We start from the raw sequence: 21,019 nt of genomic DNA on the forward strand, positions 1-21,019 counted from the left end.
CTGACAATGCTAAGCAAAATGTCCCAATTTTCTCCTAACTTTCAGCAGAGCAAGAACTAATTTCACTTATCCTACCGGACCAGTCATTCAACAGGGAAGCTAACCACATTCTCTGACATACTAATGACCACTAAAGGGAGTATTTACAAATCGAAATATAGAACAGGTCAGTGTTACTTTAATAACTGCAAACTTGTTCTTATTGAAATTACACCACCCTCTACTGTAAAACAATGAGCTTACTTTATAGATCCTTGTAAACTTACTTTATGTATCTTTATGTATCTTTATAACATTGTATACTCAATAAACTTCTTTTGACAAGGAAATTACACCACCCTCTGTGAGTCTTACCTGAAATGGTTAGTTCTGGAGGACAGATATCAGGGGATGGCGAAGGCACATTGTTTTCAAGTCGGCACTGAAATGCAACAAAGGAGAGTTACTCAGAAAATAAATTAAAAATATATAATTCATCTACAAATGAGGATGCAGATATGAGACGTGAGCTCCACCTTGGTGTTTCCAGTGCCTCACTTGATCGTATTGTCCCAACAGAGGGAATGAGGTCAATATGCACTAACGGTGTGTAATTCAAGAAGAAGATTGGTCCGGGGACATCCTGACACTCCGCCAACTCAGAACACCTACCACAACAGGTCTGCCACACCAGGTTCTATATAGATCAGTGGATTGCTCAAATATAACACCAAACATGAATAGCACCGTGGTCCCTATACCATTCTTCTGCCTGAATTACATACCAGGTCCTATAAAGATCCATAGAATACTCCAATGTAATACGGAACATCAATAGCACCAAAAGAAAACCTCAGGCAAGTACAAGTACCATTCACCATCCAGTTTTAATTAAATACAGTATGTAATACGAAGTTTCACAAGAAAATCAATACAATAAAAGTATAAAACTGCAGGACAAGCAGTTCATGTTAAAAAAAAACAGATTTAGTGTCAATCTACAAGGCTCCTTCCTATGCGTTTCATAATTGACATCAGACAGTTTTATGCTTTATTTATTGTGAACAATTGTATTGCGTATATCTATACAAAACTATTGTGGAACGCACTTGTACTATCTGAAGTTTATTTTTTCGTGGTAATACTGATGTTCAGTATTCCATTGGAGTAATCCACGGACCTATATGGGACCTGGTGTGGTAAACCAGTATGTGGGATCAGTTGGAGCTGTCAGAGGAGCAATAGCTTGTCCTTGGACCATCCTTTGGCTTGAATTACACACAATAAGCGCATATTGTTCTCTCTGTGGGGTCAATTAGGTCTGGTGAGTTACATCTGCAAGCACTCAGGGTGGAAGTAAGGTCTGTGTGTTTGTATCCTCACGGCGATATTTGTTGCTGAAGCTGTACAGATTGTTATTGTAACGAGCCCCTTGCTCGCTCAGTTCCACTCTCCCGACACTCCTCTGCTGCTATAGAATCAGATTGCAGATCGCACCATCTGATTGCTCGGTCATCCAATGCTCCGGGATTAGAACTACAGCTATGTGCCATTCTAACCCAGTTGTGATAGCTCAGAACAAACACCAGGCAGGCTGTATGTAAGTTCAACCAGGAATCTCCTTTATTGCAAAATACAGGCTCTTTTATACACTAAAAGAGGAGGTGCAGACCTCCTGCTCATATTACTCTAACAATACAGCTGTAACCTAATTAATCTAATTAACATGAGCTAATTAACTAATCCCTTTAGACAGCCTAGATGATTCAGACATGACCTTTAGGCCAGACTGGCCATCTTGTAGTTCAGAAAATCCAATCAACATTATCACAATAGCAGAGTTAATTAAACACAAATAACAATGGGGATCTAATGACTCTTAGATCCCATACTAGATACTTATTTACAATACACATTTTAGCAGACAACAGACAGGTAGCTGGAATTGATTACATTAGCATTTAACAGTAGGAGTCCCAACGGTATGAATCAGTCATATTCCAATATGGCAAATCCAGGGTCCCCAGAGTCCGTGTGTCCTGGGGGACCAGGACCCGAATCCACAGTAATACCACCTCAAGGGTCCCCAGGCATACAGCTCACAAAGAACACCGTTCTCCCAAATGCCAGGACCCACGATCGATCGGCTAGAAGGTAGCATACAGTCCCCTCCAAAAGTCTCTCTCCCGGCTAGGTCTGTCACAGTTGTCATTTATTTTTTTGGACTGTATATCAACCTTATGCCAGCAGTCATTTAAAACGGTCTCTCACACCTTTTTACACCCAAAAATTATATTCATGTCTAAGGGAACCCCTGCTAAAAATAATTCATTGGTGGCCAGTGGGAAGAATGTTTCTTACATTGGTGATTAGTGGGAGGAATATCCTCACATTGGTAGTCAGTGGGAGGAATGCCCTTACATTGGTGGTCAGTGGGAAGGATGTCCTCTACATTGAGGGCCAGTGGGAATATTGTCCTTACATTGGTGGTCAGTGGGAAGAATGCTCCTTACAATGGTGATTAGTGGGAAGAATGTCCTCACATTGGTCTTCAGTAAGGAGAACTCTCTTATATTGGTGATCAGTGTGAAGAATGCCCCACATCCAATCACTTTTCAAAGCTTGCCGCCTCAACCTCCGCAACATCTCCAAAAACAGGTCCCCTCCTAACTAATGAAACCACAAAGCTCCTGATTCACTCCCTGGTTATCTCTCACCTCGACTACTGAAACCCCCTCCTCATTGGCTTACCTTTAAATAGGTTATCCCCCTTCAGTCCATCATGAATGCTGCTGCCAGACTCATCCACCTTAAAAACCGTTCTGTGTCTGCTACCCCTCTCTGCCAATCCCTCCATTGGCTGCCACCCAACACATTAAATTGAAAATACTAACAATAACTTACAAAACCATCCACAACTCTGCCCCGAGCTACATCACTAACCTAGTCTGAAAATACCAACCAAATCATCCTCTTATTTTCTCCCAAGACCTCCCGCTCTCTAGCTCCCTCGTCACCTCCTCCCATACTCGCCTCCAGGACTTCTCCCGAGCCTCTCCCAATCTTTGAAATTCCCTACCCCAATCTGTCCGAATATCTCCAACTCTATCCACTTTTAGGCGATCCCTGAAAACTTTTCTCTTCAGAGAAGCCTATTCTGCCACTACCTAACAACTGTACTTTTACTTTCTTCATCAGCCCATCCCCCACAGTTATTACCTTTTGTATCACTTGATCCTCCCTCTTAGATTGTAAGCTCTAACGAGCAGGGCCCTCAGATTCCTCCTGTATTGAATTGTATTGTAATTGTACTGTCTGCCCTAACATTGTAAAGCACTGTGCAAACTGTTGGTGCTATATAAATAATTATTACACTGGAGGTCAGTGGGAAGAATGCTCCTTACATTGGTGATCAGTGAGAAGAATGCTCCTTACATTGGTGGTCAGTGGGAAGAATGCTCCTTACATTGGTGATCAGTGAGAAGAATGCTCCTTACATTGGTGATCAGTGAGAATGCTCCTTACATTGGTGGTCAGTGGGAAGAATGTTCCTTACATTGGTGATCGGTGGGAAGAATGTTCCTTACATTGGTGATCAGTGGGAAGAATGTTCCTTACATTGGTGATCGGTGGGAAGAATGTTCCTTACATTGGTGATCAGTGGGAAGAATGCTCCTTACATTGGTGATCAGTGAGAAGAATGCTCCTTACATTGGTGGTCAGTGGGAAGAATGCTCCTTACATTGGAGGTCAGTGGGAAGAATGTTCCTTACATTGGTGATCAGTGGGAAGAATGCTCCTGACATTGGTGATCAGTGGGAAGAATGCTCCTTACATTGGTGGTTAGTGGGAAGAATGCCCCTTTCATTGGTGGTCAGTGGGAAGAATGCTCCCTACATTGGTGGTTAGTGGGAAGAATGCTCCCTACATTGGTGGTCATTGGGAAGAATGCTCCTTACATTGGTAGTGAGTGGGAAGAATGAGTGGGATGACTGTCCCTTACATTGGTGATCATTGGAAAGAATTTCCCTTACATTGATGATCATTGGGAATGATGCCCCTTACATTGATGGTCACACAGCCACCATTACCGATAGCTAAAGAGAGAATTGATGTCCGGCTGTTGGCTCTGCCAGGTGGCATTGAAGCAAGAATTAAGAAGGCATCATCAAATGAGTGCAATCAGCCACAATTCAAGGAACCCCTACAAACTCTGAAGGAACTTTAGGAATTCAGCAGAACTCTGGTTGGGAAAGGCTGATCTAAAAATTTACATATAGAAAAGTGGATTTCAGTCTTTTAATTCTTGTAGTAAAATCAGGTGAACACATAAAAGAAGATCATAAACTTTGCCTGATTTCCCAAATTGAAGCAGTAGGCAGTAGCAGCCAATCAGAAAACAGATCCTCATTATCACTGGTTACTATGGCCTACAAGAGTCTGCCAAGTGTTCTTTGTCTTACTGAATCGAAGCAATGCATCTCTTACCTCTGGAGATCGGACGTGGACTTTCAGCCTGCAGGAGGGCAGTCCGTTTCCCAGCATCCTGTGCTGCAGTGGCGCAGAACTACTGCCTCCTAGCATCCGCAATGCATTCGGGATAAAGGACACATCGATGCAACTGTCCTGTCTTAGAAGACAAAATAAACTCCTGAAGAATATAACAGAAGGACAACATAATGCATAAAGGTTCTGAGGTTCTCTGCCCAAAATTTGCTTATGTACGGTACGCTGCTACCATAGGCAATCTACAAAAAGCGCGAGCTTCAACCACAAAAGGGCTACTGACTAGGGCTGGTCGCTCCAAGTCTTCTACCCTCAACAAACCAAACAAGCATGTCAGCTCTGCCAGAACAGTTCCTCTGTACTAACAGGAGCAATATGTGGTGGGGTTGCCCCTCTGCCACCATTCATACCGTATTCAGTAACTGAAGGATTTGCAGTGATTTTTATTAAATAAGTCCCCGTTAAGCCACACACAAAGCATTCCTAAATTATAATCACCCATTAAAGTGTTACTAAACCCACAACAGTAAAATCAGTCTGTATATGTAGTGAAGCATGCTTGTTACACTCACTGTGGACCCTAAGGGGTTAATCCTCTGCATTGTGTAAAAATGCTGTTTGATCCTGTCTTTTCTGATCCTCCCCTTCTTCCACTGTCCCCAATCCATCTCATGATAGAACAGAGCCTTGGAGGCAAGCTGCACATGCAATGGTGTGCATTGCTAGAGTTTTTTTTTTTTGGGGGGGGGGGGTGAATGTGATCAGCCCAGGGCCAATCAGCACTGTCCAGATAGAGGGTCAGGGGTCCTGCAGCCTTATAGGACTGAAAACTCCTCCTACAAGCTTTAACCAGGCACTGATAGAAGTCGCAAGACTTTCTCTACTGATGAGAAAAGGTATTTAGCAGTTTATAGTTACTAAAACAATTGCATTCTCATGTTCTGTGTACTGTGGGAGACCAGACATATTGAATGCAGGGTCAAGGGTTTAGTAACACTTTAAGTACGACAGAGTAACATTGATACAACTAGCACAAGCTGAAAGTCAGAAACTTTCTGCATTTTGGTAAAAACACAATTTTGTTCATTTTTACCACTTGTGCAGAGCACAGGTGGTGAAATCAAAGTTTTCTTATGCCGCATACACACGAGTGGACTTCTCGTCGGACTGAACTCCGAAGGACTTTCCGACGGAGTTCCGACGAAACGGACTTGCCTACACACGATCCCACCAAAGTCCGATCATTTCGAATGTGATGACGTACGACCGGACTAGAATAAGGAAGTTCAATAGCCAGTAGCCAATAGCTGCCCTAGCGTTGTTTTCGGTCCGTCAGACTAGCATACAGCAGGACGTTTTTTTCGATAGGAATCGAGTCCGTCGGAAAGATTTTTTCGACAGAAAAGGTCAGATGAAGCCCACACGCGATCGGAATGTCCGACTGATTTGTTCCGTCGGACCTTTTCTGCCGGAAAGTCCGGTCGTGTGTACGCGGCATAAGAGAGACCCGGAGAACTCAGAACTCTCAGAAGACCAAGAAAAGGTGTGTCAGTGCTTGCATAACCTTTATATGTAGCAATAGTTGCACGACATGCATACTATGAAATACATAAAAACATGTACAGAAATTGCCAATTTTAAGAATTCCTGTTGTGCTAGTTGAAGCAAATATGGATCATCAATTTTTTTTATTCAGTTGGATAGCATGGGATAGAATTATAGCAGAACATTGGAGAAAGTTCAAAACAACCTTTGCACTGCAAGGGTTAAATGTTCATTTTTGGCTTGAGTACTGTACTTCCCTCATCCCTCGCTCTCGCAGACTTTCTCCTCTCTAAGAGACTGGTGCACCCAAAGCCCCTTTTTTTCTCCACTCCACAGGAGGCACTCTGACATCACCACCTACAACGCAGGACCAGCAGTCCTGTATTATAAGTGAGGACTTTAAGGACCCACTCACACGTTGTGGGGCAGCTCAGAAACCTCAGACATGAAATATGAACAAAGCATATCCCTCTATAGTGTGTGCTTGTCTCAATTAGGAGCACTAAGTGTCATTTCTGTCTGCTGGCCCATTCCTGTTATGAATTCATGAATCACTTCTGACAAGTTTTCCTGACACCAAGAGAAAAAAGGTGACAGGAGAGGGAGCTCCAGCTGATTGAGCCTCAGCTCTGTTCCTGTGTGCTGTGTGAAGGGGGGGGGGGTGCCCCCTTTCCTCCAATCAGCTCTCAGAGGTCCTCACTGAGCTCTCCATCCCATTTTCTGACAGCTCAGATAAGCTTTATAAATTCTGCGTTTTAAATGGCTGTAGAGAAGAGAGGACTGCAGATAAACAGGTAGAACTTATGTAGTAGGATTTGTTTCATCTCTGTGTATCACCAATCATTTCACTGGGTATATTTAAGGGTTTATAACCATCTTAAGGTAAGTAAAACTCTTTAATAGTAACCAGGCCAAAAATAAGCATTCACACTTGCAGTACAGGTGACATCTATGCAGTAAATGGCGGGGGGGGGGGGGGGGGGGAGTAGTTGTCACCAAAGCACAAAATCAATAAAAATCACTGTCGAAAGTTTTAATTCGCTTCCCCACCAAAAGGTGTCCCCATTGGAGAGATTTCACATCACTTCCTGCCCTGACGGAAAGTGATGAGAAATCTCCCCAACAGCAACATTGACAGGGGGCTCTTAACTCTTTCTCCGCTGTGTCCAAAAAAGAAATAGTTGGGCTAAATCATTTCAGACAATCTGGGTTCGAACCCACCTGAGCCTGGACCTGTTCAGTATCCTCTTGGCTTCCTCATTGGTGACTCCGATCAGCGAGTCTTTATTGACTGAGAGCAGCTGGTCACCTGGCCGAAGGCGTCCATCCTGAAAAAAGATGCCAGGAATACTTAAAGGGGGACTATAGTTTTTTTTTTTTTTTTTACATAAATACGGGAAAGAGATCAGCTCGTTGTACTGTACATCATCTTTGTGTACTGTACAACATACTTTGAAAAATCTTTGTTTCTATGTACAGTTTGTAATTTTAGATGTACAAACACGGGAGCAGCCATATTTACTCATTACATGTGCAATCTCTGCTTCCTGCTCAGGAAGCTGTGTCTAAACACACCTCCTATCTCATAGCTGGTCTACCAGACAAGGCCTGTCCCATTGAAGATTGTTAACAGAGCTTGAGGGGAACATAGCTTAAGCAGGCCCTAGATGATTCGATTTTCTTTCCTGCATCCATGGGAATGCATGAAATGCATGAAGGTAAAAATCCTTCAGCCTGCGCAACCACTTTAAGTAAAGGAGTTAATGTAAGACGTTAACCACTTGCCGTCATTATACTGTGGCAGGTCGGCACGATCCCGCGAGCCGTCGTAGCTATACATGAGTTTCTTTAAGCGGGATAGCAGGCGCGCGCGTGCCCGCTGCACAGTGAGGGTGCCGATGTTCGTGACCGCCGGTCGCGATGACCACCGTCCGCAAGCGATCGCGGGCGCGAAAGCCAGAACAGGAACGTGTGTGTGTGTAAACAACACGCATCCCAGTTCTGAGAAGAGAGAGAGATCTGTCATCTCTTTTAGTCAGTTCCCTCCCTCACAGTTAGAACACACACACAGGGAACACAGTTAACCCCTTGATCGCCCCCTAGTGTTAAGCCCTTCCCTTCCAGTGACATTTATACAGTAATCAGTGCATTTGTATAGCACCGATCGCTGTATAATTGTCAATTAACCTAAAAATGTGTCAAAGTATGAACAGTGATCTGTCATCTGCCCTAGACAGTCCCATCCCCCCTTCCGTTAGAACACAGAGAGGGAACACAGTTAACCCCTTGATCGCCCCCTAGTGTTTAACCCCTTCCCTGTCAGTGACATTTTTACAGTAATCAGTGCATTTGTATAACACCGATCGCTGTATAATTGTCAAGCGACCCAAATATGTGTAAAAAGTGTCCAATGTGTCCGCCATAATGTCACAGTCTCGATAAAAATCGCAGATCGCCACCATTACTAGTAAAAAAAAAATAATAAAAATGCCATAAATCTATCCCCTATTTTGTAGACGCTATAACTTTTGCGCAAACCAATCAATATATGCTTTTTGTGATTTTTATTACCATAAATATGTAGAAGAATACATATCGACCTAAACTGAGGATAAAATTTGCTTTTTAAACAAAAAATTGGGGCTATTTATTACAGCAAAAGGTACAAAATATTGTGTTTTTTTTTCAAAATTGTTGCTCTTTTCTTATTTATAGTGCAAAAAATAAAAACCGCAGAGATGATCAAATACCACCAAAAGAAAGCTCTATTTATGGGAAAAAAAGGACATCAATTTTGTTTGGGTACAGCGTCGCACGACCACGCAATTGTCAGTTAAAACGACGCAGTGCCGCATCACAAAAAATGGCCTGGTCATTCAGTAGCCATATCTTCTGGGGCTGAAGCGGTTAAAGGAGAATTAACCAAAAAAAAAAAGGTTCATTAAATCCACAAGGGATATTTTTTTTACCACTACTATATATATTTATATTGGCTTTTAAAATGTACAAATGCAGCAATTTAGAATTTGGATGGAAGGTTTAGCACTGGGAAACACTTTTTGAAAGATAAAAAGTGCATTTTATATACAGCTATACAGATCAGACCAAAATGAGGGACAAATGAGGGGGAAAGAGGGACAGAGGGACATTGCTCTAAATCAGGGACAGTCAGGAACAGTTGGGAGCTATGCTCTGCTTCCTCCCTTTCTCCAAAGTCACACTGGTAGGTTACTTAGAGCCTGTCTAAATTGGCCCTAGTATGTGTATATATGAATGTGGGTTAGGGACCTTAGATTGTAAGCTCCTGGAGGGCAGGGACTGATGTGAATGTACAATCTATATGTAAAGTGCTGCATAAAAATTGTCAGCGCTATATAAGTACCTGTGATAAATAAATAAATCACTTAGGCCAGAGTCGGCTAAGTGCAGCTTTCTTACCCTGAAGCTGTCTCCATCTGGAAGCACCTCCTGTACGTAGACCATGGGCCCCTCCTGACGATTGGAGCCGCCGCTGACCACAAGACCCAGGCCGGTAGACCGGAGAATGGAGATATGCTGGATTCCTGGGTCACTACAACAGACACAAGACAATAAGCTAAGATATTGTACATTTAAGCAGTGGAGACAAAGGATTTCCAACTACAAACTGCATATTAAAAGACTGTAGTAGCTTTGCACAACCTGCAGATGTCACTGTGGCAAACAGAAAAGGTGGCAACTGCCAAGCAACTTTTCAATTTATAGCATGGAAATAGTAGATTTTTTTTTTTTTTTTTTAAAGACACGCACATGCAACTAGCCACACTTATAAACTACATGCACCCTTATCATCCCTTAGTACCTTGAATCATCGACCATAACATTTCCAGATCGTTAAACTTCCCCGGTCAGGGATGCAGAAAGTGGTATAATGTAAGGTTCCTCCACTCAAACCAACCCTACCCCCCCCCACCAGCTCTTCTGGACAATACACACCAATACACCTCTTTGCTCTCTACCACGTTGACATGTTTTTTTTGCATTGTGCAGCATAAAATGCAGCATGTCTACATTTTTTCTCGCCAACAGAATGGTTTGAGGTGCATGGAGCACGTGGACAGTAATTGTATTTGCTGTGTCCTTTCGATCAATGCAGTTCAATGCATGTGAACGAGCCTTTAAGGATCCTGACACTTACTTACTGCACTGCATCTATGGAGGAGTAGCATAAGGGGGGATGTAAGGGGGGCTCTGATTGTATATTATTAAACAAATATTCGTGGGCCGAATAAAATCCCCGTCAGAGTCCCCCTTACATCAGTGTTCCTATTAAGGTCCCCCCTTACATCAGGGTCCCCATCAGAATGCTTCCTTACATCATGGTCCCCATCAGAGTTCCCCAATCGGCAGCCTGTCCTTAATCCTTAATCTGTGCACAGGATAAGCCACTGACCCTAGCTGGGGGTGAAAAAAAATTGCGTAGCAAGCTGTTTGTAGCCCACAGGCTGTAGCTTGGAGACCCCTGCTATAAACAATAAAAACATCACCATGTACAATGTATATAGAACATACTCCACCCCCTTTTATACAAAATTATATTTAAAAAATCAAATAAAAAAAATCTTTACAAAAATTGAAGGAAAAAACCCTTATAAACCAAACACACTCCTCCAATCTCAGCGCTATGTAAAACCAGGTCTTTTAGAACACTCAAGACATAAATGCTAGTTAATATACACTAGAATCCAAATGACTATATATTAGATGATCACTAGTGCATATATATATATATATACACATTTAAGAAGAGCTTTCCCTCAGCAGCCACTAAAGTAAATTAAAATAGTAGAAAAGATGTAAAAATTAAAACCTCAAATGAGACACAATTAAAACATCAAAGCGGCACTGATGTTTTAATTGTGTCTCATTTGAGGTTTTAATTTTTACATCTTTCCCAAAAAAAAAAAATAATCTTACAAAAACTATGGAGCTTCAGCCCATTAAGGTAAGTGACAATGAGTAATATATTACAGTGAGAAATGTATAGTAAAACGGGTTTTGGACTGTATTATCTGAATGTTAATAAATTATTTTGTGTAGCAAAATGTTCACAACATTTAAAAACTATAAATACTGCTAATACATATCTTTTCATTGTGAATTGCAAAGAAACACTAGGTGGCAACAAACTACAAAATATGGGTTTAATAAGCATTTTTTAGCAGGGGTCTACAAACTACGACCCGTGGGCCACATCCAGCATACTACAAGATTTTATCCGAGCTGTGGCCAGGGACAGTGATATATCCCCAATGTGCACAGATTGCGGATTCAGGTTAGTACGGGCTGCCTATGGTCTCTTCTTTGACCTGATTTAAGGGGGCTCTGACGAGGACCCAGATGTAAGAGGGGACTCTGATGGACACCCTAATATATGGGAAACCCTGATGGGGAACCAAATGTAGGAGGGACTCTGATGAGGACCCTGATGTAAGAGGGTACTCTAATGGGGACTCTGATGTAAGAGGGACTGGGGGGGGACTCTGATGGACATCCTAATATAAGGGGGACTCTGATGGACATCCTGATATAAAGGAGTAAGTTCCATAAAGATCACTATGTGGCAGCAAACTGAGATGTGTGCGACTCTGAAAGCATTAAAACCAGAGCTAGCCCAATTAACTAGCATCTTCAGAAGGGGCCACTAACGGTGGCTCACATTTATCTCTCACACAAAGTTTACTTTAAAATGTATCAATAGCCAATTTCCCATTGGGGAAATTTGCCTTTATTTTCTTTCCCTGAAAAAATAAACAAGAAATTAAGGGAAACTCAGAAAAGTAAAGAAAATCTTAGACAGCTGTCACATGAACAATGGTGTGATACATGCATCAGAGATCTCTCTTTCATTCATTTTAATTAATATTTATTTATTTATCTCTCTAAAAACAAGGCCCATAGGTCAGATGCAGCCATTTGCATGCATTTATCTGGCCCCTGGGCCACTATTCCTCCCACTGATATGAAACACTATTCCTCCTACTGACACCAACGATAAGGCACAATTTTTTCCACTGACACGAACAGTGGGCCATAATTCCTCCCACTGACACCCAATAATGGGCCAATGTTCCTCCCACTGATCAAAATGAAGGACCACTAATCCTCTCACTAATACCAATCATGGGGCAAGATTGGTCCCACTGACACCAATGATGGGGCACTATTTGCCCCACTGATACCAATGATGGGGCACTATTCCTCCCACTGATACCAATGCAGGGGCAGGATTCCTCCCGCTGACACCAGTGATGGAGCACTGTTCCTTCCAATGACACCAATGATGAGACACTATTCCTCCCACTGACACCAATGATGGGGCACTATTCCTCCCACTGACACCAATGATGGGGCACTATTCCTCCCACTGATACCAATGAAGGGGAACTATTCCTTCCTCTGACACCAACAATGGGGCACTATTAATGATTTTTTTACTCCCACTGACCACCAAGCCTGAGACATTGTTTAGTCTGACTTTGGACATGACTGACATTGGCGCTTTTTCTACTCCCACTGATCACAGCCCACGCCCCAAGGACAGTAAACTGGTGCTGTAAATGGCATCTCATTATTTAAAACAAATTAGTAAGGCTGCTCACATGTACCAAAGCACCCCAAGCGAAGGGGGACCTGTGGAAAATCTGAGTATGTAAGAAGCAGTAAGGGTACCATGCCAATGATGACAGAGTCCAAAATATAATATTTTTAAATTTAATATCCAGCGGAATAAGGGATCCAACATGTTTCAGGGATTCAAACACTCCTTTTCATCAGAGCTGTACCTTTTGTAGCCCTAATGAAGGAAAATTGTTTTGGGCCCTGAAGCTTCTTGGCTGCCTTTTTGTTTTACTTTTGTTCATTTTTGGAATCAAAATTACTTTTGGACTCTAATGCCCCGTACACACGGTCGGATTTTCTGACGGAAAATGTGTGATAGGACCATGTTGTCGGAAATTCCGACCGTGTGTGGGCTCCATCACACATTTTCCATCGGATTTTCCGACACACAAAGTTTGAGAGCAGGCTATAAAATTTTCCGACAACAAAATCCATTGTCGGAATTTCCGATCGTGTGTACACAAATCCGACGCAGAAAGTGCCACGCATGCTCAGAATAAATAAAGAGATGAAAGCTATTGGCCACTGCCCCGTTTATAGTCCCGACGTACGTGTTTTACGTCACTGCGTTCAGAATGATCGGATTTTCCGACAACTTTGTGTGACCGTGTGTATGCAAGACAAGTTTGAGCCAACATCCGTCTGAAAAAATCCATGGATTTTGTTGTCGGAATGTCCGATCAATGTCCGACCGTGTGTACGGGGCATTAGAAACATTTGCTGGGACTCCTCCTGGCTCAAATATACATAACAATATAAACTTGTCGGGGATCCTAATCCTTTTACACTCCATCCAAAATGAACAATGAAGTCGTCTCTATATATACACATCACCACCAACCCAACATGTACAATGGGTCTAATAATCTGATGCTGAAATTAACAAAGGTTCCTTTTTCGGTTCCCCTTACTGAAAATAAATTAGTTATTTCCAGGTCAGAGCCAAGAGATATGAAAATTACTGTCGCAATGCTGAAAATCAAGATCCTTATAGCTTTGTAAATTGTATGTCAAGTTTGTGTTGGCACAAATAGTCAACATTTTCAATCAAACAACCTCTGAATGTGGCCAAAGCAAGGAATCTCCTCCTTCAGTCCAAACATGGCTTAACAAAGTAGACAATATAAGAAGGTTAGAGGACCTGACCCACTCTCAAAATATAGATAAGGCGTATCCAATATAACATGGTGCTTTTGGTTCCAGTTCACCCATTCAGATAAAGGTAAGCTCCTGCTTGGCAGGGCTGAAGTTGATACAGTACCTAGTTGTACCTAGCCATCCTCCAACTTCCTTTCATTATCCCTTTTTTTCATCCCCCCTCCCCCTACACCCTCCCCCAGCCATCATCTTACTTTGCCCCTCATTGGTTTTCCTACCCTCTTCCTTTTCCTATCTGGGCCCTTGCTCACCCATCTTATCCCACCTCCCCATACCCAATTCTAACTACTTTAGCCCCCACTTCTGTCTGACTCTATATCTCCTAGCTATAGACCAGAGGTCTCCAAACTTTCTAAACAAAAGGCCAATTTATGGTCCTTTAGACCAGTGTTTCTCAACTCCAGTCCTCAAGGCGCCCCAACAGGTCATGTTTTCAGGCTTTCCATTATTTTTCACAGGTGATGTGATCAGTTTCACTGCCTTAGTAATTACCACACCTATTTCATCTGAGGGAAATCCTGAAAACATGACCTGTTGGGGCGCCTTGAGGACTGGAGTTGAGAAACACTGCTTTAGACTTCAGGGGGGCCAGACTGTGCCCAGTGGGAGTAGAAAAGGTCCTGATGTCAATGGGAAAAAACAATGCCCCATGTTTGGAGTCAGTGGAAGGAATTGTGCCCCATCATTGGTGCCATTGGGAGGAATAGTGCCTCGTCATTGGTGTTATTGGGATAATTATTGGCATCTAAGGGAGGAATTGGGCCCCATTGTTGGTGTCTTTGGGGCCCATCATTGGCGGCATTGGGAGAAATTGAACCCCATTATTGATGTCTTTGGGGCCCATCATTGGCGGCATTGGGAGAAATTGAACCCCGTTATTGGTGTCTTTGGGCCCCATTGTTGATACCAATGGCAGGAATTGGGGCCCATTGCTGGCATCATTGGTGTCATTGGGAGAGATTGTGCCCCTTCATTGGTGTCAGTGGGGGGAATTATGCCCCACTGTTAGTATCAGTGGATGAAATATTGCCCCAAGGGCTGGATAAAAGCAAGCAGAGGGCCAAAAGTAGCACCCGGGCCGCAAATTGAAGACCACTGCTATAGACTACCACATGCAGGACTTTTCCATGGCTGCACCCCATTCCTGATGTATACTTATCTTAACTAAATAAAAAAATAAAAAAAAGATAAAAAAGCTGTTATTCAGAAACCATCAAATAGATCTTGTTGGAATATTACAGCCTTTGTAGAAATGTCAACAAAATGATGGAAGATGATGCCCTGAGCAGCTTTAAAAATAAGCAGAACAGTTGGAACTGACATTTGGCAAAAAAAAAGTTAACTCTGGACATTTCTACACGGCCCCTTGGTGCACTGTACCTTGCCATGGAATACGGTGAAAGGCCGCTCGTGCCTCCAAACTGGCTATGGCAGCTGCCGGGACTCTGCAGCAAAGGACTCTGGGAGCGGGACGAGGACTCTGAGGATGTGCTTTCCAGATAGCGACCTATTTCATAAAGAAAAGAAAAAAATGGTGATTCATAGCAACCCATCAGAATGAATTCACTGATCTGCGTGGCAGCAATTATATATATATATATATATATATATATGTTCAAACTGATAAAAGGGTATTGTGTCCATTTTACATAAAGTTAGGTGTTCCTGTAAAATTCCTGAAAAAAAACCCTGACATCTACAGTATATAGCGTAGCAATATACAAATAAAATGTGCATTATGCACAGCTCGCTTCATGATTCCAGCAAGCGTAACAGAACTAGGATGATTTTAAAAATTTGAAAAGAGACCCCAGTCATGTGACCTGTTATGTGACTTGAGAAAGTGGATAGGAAGCACTGAGACCTTATATGTTATTTTTATATAATTTTATTATTATTATTGTATTATTCACATTCAGTAGGGCAGCAATGGTGTCTATGTAGAATAAAAAATTAATATTGGGCACACCTCAGGGCTTCCATGACCACCTCGGGTTGTGATAGGAACGAGTGGACTTAAAATTAATTTTCACACTGTAATATAATAGATTGTTTGCAAAGTCAACTCTGAAAGGAATTCTGGTTCTGGACAACCATCCTTGGTTAATTCAGGCAGACCACCGGGATCCTCGGATCCGGGAGAGACCAAATGAGACACGGGAAACAAGCTGGAGTGTGTTCATAAGATCTCTGATTTTTATTGAATACAAGGGTAGTATATATACCAGTGAAAATTTTTACAAACTTACACTCAGTACTTTCTTATCAAGAGTTAGGCTGCTTGACTAGATAACAAGAAATAGCTAATGACTTTGCTGACACAAATTCGGCTTAACCACAATATCTTATAGGATGTGGTTCTATGCAAACTTTTAAGCTGATTATGGTAAAACACACACATAGGAAAAAGTTCACTTCTACTTTATGTGAATACAAGAGAATCTAAGATGGAGTCAGTTGTTTATACATTCTATTACAAACTCGTTTTGGGGGCCATAACTCCCTTCCTCAGGGCTAACATAATACAAAAGATAAAAATAATAAGATCTTCTTATATATCAATACGTGTAACGCGTGATTCAAATGGTTCAGACATGATAAAATAATGTAAAGGTACAGGGAAGCGTGATTTTTCTATTACCGCCCTTCTGATCACTAAGGGCTCATTCACACAAGCAGCTTGAGGGTGGTAAAGGCAAGAGATTGAGCAGTGGTTTTACTGCCACCTGACTGCCCACCTAAACACAGATATGCAGATGCACAAGGTTGTACAGATGCCATGGCCACGATGCTTTGCATAAAATCCCTGTTGCATTTGGTTAGCAGTAACACTGCCGAATGTAACCCACTTAAGTAAATGGGACTGCACTACAATCATCCTGCAACAGTGGTTGCGGCGCAGTGGATCGGCATTTTTCGCTTTAAAACAGGCGGTGACATGTCGCCCCCTCACTGCCTTTCAAACGCCCTCTGAAAAGTGATCCAAAGCAGATTGCTTTTCAGAGTGGTGCCAATGGTTGCTGCCCATGTGAATAATAATATGATCAATATAATATCTTTACACTTTTATTTTTTTATGTCTGAACAATTTAAATCATGTGCTACACGTAATTTTATAAAATAACATTTTATTTTTTTATTTTTTGTGTTACCGGTTACTCCCGAGGAAAGGGGTGGGGGGGGTTGCAATCCCCGAAGCACTTGGGATTTGCCAACAATCTACCATCAGTATACTGAGTTGAATATTTTTTAACTCACTCAAAGTTATGTGGCTGGCCTCTCCCCCAGCCATGGAGCTCTCTGTGTTAAGCAGAGGGAACACTGTGACACACCAAAGCTTGCATTTTATAAATGGGCTGTAAAATGTGGAGCAATACTGGCGTGTATAGTGGAGAGCTGCTCTTCATTATAAATGGGCCCCTTTGTGCTTAGTGGATACTCTTAATTAGGAAGTGCAGCATCTTACTTACTGCCGTGCATTATGGGAGAACTCCGAGATGACCCGTCACTGTGGGAGCTGCATTTCTCCAGCAGTTCTGAGAATTCCTTTCTGAAATATCAGAAGAGAAAGTGTCATGTTTGGAAGTTACATTGTAGCATCACCATTTTTTTACATTTTTTTTTATAAAAATGTTTTTTCTTTACTTTGCACATTTTTTAATTTTTATTAGTGCTTACATTGGCTTTGACGGATCAATTATTTAACCACTTGCCGACCAGCCACAATACATATACTGCGGCAGGTTGGCTCTATTGCGGAAAACTACATACCTGTACGTCAATTCAAGTAATAGATACTGTGGGCACACGCGCCCGATGCGTGCTGCGGGAGCGTGCACATGGGTCCGGCGGACTCAACTTCCGCCAGCCACCCGCAATCGCTCCACAGAGAAGCAGATCTCCATTCTGACAGGGTATCTCCATTCTGACAGGGTACAACATGGAGATATGCTGTTCCTAGTGATCAGGAACAATGATCTCTGTGTTGTCCCAGTGAGCCCATCCCCCACACAGTTAGGACACACTCAGGGAACACAGTTAACCCCTTGATCGCCCCCTAGTGTTAACCCCTTCCCTGCCAGTGTCCTTTATACATTGATCAGTGCATTTTTTTTAGCACTGATCACTGAAATAATGTGACTGGTCCCCAAAAAAGTGTCACTCGGGGTCAGATTTGTCTGCAGCAATGTCGCATTCCTGTTAAAAATCGCAGATCGCCTCCATTACCAGTAAAAACATTAAAAAATCTATCCCCTATTTTGTAGACGCTATAACTTTTGCGCAAACCAACCACTAAATGCTTATTGCGATTTTTTTAAACAAAAATATGTAGCAGAATACATATTGGCCCAAACTGATGAATACATTTATATATATATATATATATATATATATATATATATATATATATATATATATATATATATATTTTTTTTTTTTTTTTTTTTTTTTTTTGGATATGTATTGTGGCAAAAAGTAAATAATATTGTTTTTTGTTTTTTTTAAATTGTCGGTCTTTTTTTTGTTTATAGCGCAAAAAATAGAACCTGCAGAGGTGATCAATTACCACCAAAAGAAAGCTCAATTTGTGGGGAAAAGGGACATAAATTTGGTTTGGGCACAACGTCGCACAACGGCGCAATTGTCAGTTAAAGCGACGCAGTGCTGTATCACAAAAAATGGCCTGGTCAGGAAGGGGGAAAATCCTTCCGGGGCTGAAGTGGCTACAGAAGAATTCCAGTTATGGAATGAATCCCATGAATGAAAGGCAGGCCAGGGACAGTCAGACTGTGGAGGAAAGCGCTAGATCAGTGGTTCTCGACTCCGGTCCTCAGGGCCCACTAACAGGCCAGATTTTAAGAATTACCTTGGGGACATGCAGACTAGAATACCGCAATCACTGAGCAGTAAATGATATCACCTGTGATGTATTTCAGTTATCTTGCAAACCTGACCTGTTAGTGAGCCCTGAGGACAGGAGTTGAGAACCACTACGCTAGATGATACTGGATGTTCTCCAGTCAGGAAATGAGGTGGGCTCTATCTCAGTGATCATCAACCCTGTCCTCAGGGCCCACTAACAGGCCAGATTTTAAGTATTACCTTGGGGAGATGCAGACTAGAATACTGCAATCACTGAGCAGCAAATGATATCACCTGTGATGTATTTCAGTTATCTTGCAAACTTGGCCTGTTAGGGTGGATTCACACTTATGCAGTTTTAGTGCATTTTGCAGATTTGCACTCCAGTCCATTTAACATGGTTTCCTATGGAACACGTTCTGTAGTGCAAATCTGCAAAATGCAAAAAGCACAGGTGTGAATCCAGCCTTAGTGGGCCCTGAGGACAGGGTTGATGACCACTGTTCTATCTGACTTGCTGAAGCTTCTAATGCACATTGTGAGAAGCTCACAGTGTGCCCTGAAATCAGAGTAAAGAATTTCAGTCCAAGAGGGAAGCCTGTACAACTGTGCAAGATTGAAGCGAAGGCTGGAAGTCCGCTTTAAAATGACTAGTGGACTTATTAAAGAGGACCTGTAATTCAATCTGGTCTTAACATGAAATTGCTGTTTTGGGCATCCATTAGGGTTGCCACCTCATCCCTTTAAACCCGAACACGTATGATATACACAGGTTCTGAGGCTAATTTAATGCAGATAAGGCACCAAGTGAGTTTAATTACCAACTTAATCAGCCACAGAACTTGTGTAATTAATATGTGTTCAGGTTTAAAGGGATTAGGTGGCAACCCTAGCGTCCACCTGTGTCACATTAGGTTTAAGCATTTGGTGACATGATATCTGCAGAGTGGAAAGTGGAAGACTGGAGTTCTGAACAGCTAACCATCCCCTGGTCCCTATGGCTGTGAACGGGTTAAGGGCTCTTGTCGCTCCCTCCGGTCGGGAGTTATTTTTATTATTTGATGATCAGCAAGCAGATCTGTCAGCAGAACCAACGAGCAGAGCCGATTACACCCCAGGGGGTCTGTCTGTCGGATCAAGATGCTTCGCCTTTATCCCATAATATGCCCTGCGGATAAAGAGCGCACACTGTGCTGGGGGATTGGTCGCCATTTTTTTGATGCTTTCAGTATAACTTTGTTCTTCTACCATAATCAGACACGTAAAAGCAAGTGTGCAAAAGTAACCTTATTTTTTTCCCTTTCTGTTTTAGTCTCCTAGCAGGGATTTTCAATGATTCCATTAGAATTTCCTGCCTGAAACTGGTTAGGGTTATCCCCCGGCAATCTTCCCCATAACACTATACCAAATTATCATCTGCTGTATGATAATGTACACAAAGCACACCAAGATTTAAGGCGGAATACACATGATAAATATGTTTAGACAATATTTTCTTATAGCGGCATTACATAACAGTTACATTTTATCCTCAAGGTTTTCATGGAATATCTGCTCTACATAAAAGAAGATGCATACAGACAGAGATGTTCTAATATATTTTTTTTTGTGGACTTTTTAAGGCACTTGAATTGAACAAAAATATATATGAGAAGTGAAATGTGTAAAAACAGAATTTATTGGTACATCAACATATAAAAAGAAGAGACATGGCTAACTAGGCTACTATTACACCAACTGTGAAATGTATGAAAATATGATGAATCTTCCTTCATCCGAAGCGTCTCGGAGAGTTTGCATCTCCTTCAACAGGGATATGATGGACTGGACATTTATCCTCTATGCTCAAAAACTGGTGATTTACCACAAATTCTATCACCTACGAGGCTCTCTAGTTAGAAGCCCCGCCATATCATCCATATTGGGGACTACATGTTCCAGACTTGTATTAAGACCAGGGGTTGGCTCTCTAAGGTCTCAGTGCTACCTGCTCCCTCCATATAAGTGGTGTTCTCTCCTCTTCTATGACTATAAACATAATGAATATTACACACTATAATATGATGGGCAAAAATACGGTTTCTTTCAAACTTTGTTTTTAACTGAAACATGGCATGTCTACATACAACACCACTTGATTGACTATATGATACTCCTCATACCCCTGATGAAGGAGACATGAACTCTCCGAGGCACATCAGTTGGAGGAAGATTCATCATATTTTCATACATTGCACAGTTGGTGTAATAGTAGCCTAGTTAGCCATGTCTCTTCTTTTTATATGTTGATGTACCAATAAATTCTGTT

At 42.0% G+C, this 21,019-nt stretch overlaps 1 protein-coding gene across 4 annotated transcripts in view; it reads right to left on the reverse strand.

Annotated features, from left to right (window-relative positions):
* Nucleotides 1–21,019, reverse strand: part of LOC141148700 (syntaxin-binding protein 4-like) — a 98,706-nt gene that overhangs the window by 20,691 nt on the left and 56,996 nt on the right. For 2 of the 4 annotated variants that reach the window (XM_073636352.1, XM_073636354.1), the window contains exons 6-11: nucleotides 17,319–17,398; nucleotides 15,229–15,355; nucleotides 9,469–9,601; nucleotides 7,252–7,358; nucleotides 4,468–4,630; nucleotides 355–421 (exon numbers count right to left, since the gene is read on the reverse strand). In XM_073636352.1, the coding sequence (XP_073492453.1) occupies nucleotides 355–421; nucleotides 4,468–4,630; nucleotides 7,252–7,358; nucleotides 9,469–9,601; nucleotides 15,229–15,355; nucleotides 17,319–17,398 (677 nt within the window). The remainder of the gene's footprint in view (nucleotides 1–354; nucleotides 422–4,467; nucleotides 4,631–7,251; nucleotides 7,359–9,468; nucleotides 9,602–15,228; nucleotides 15,356–17,318; nucleotides 17,399–21,019) is intronic. The other 2 variants (XM_073636355.1, XM_073636356.1) reach the window with 1 other exon arrangement.

The sequence above is a fragment of the Aquarana catesbeiana genome, linkage group LG06 (genome assembly GCF_042186555.1).
Source record: "Aquarana catesbeiana isolate 2022-GZ linkage group LG06, ASM4218655v1, whole genome shotgun sequence".
Classification (NCBI taxonomy): Eukaryota; Metazoa; Chordata; class Amphibia; order Anura; family Ranidae; genus Aquarana; species Aquarana catesbeiana.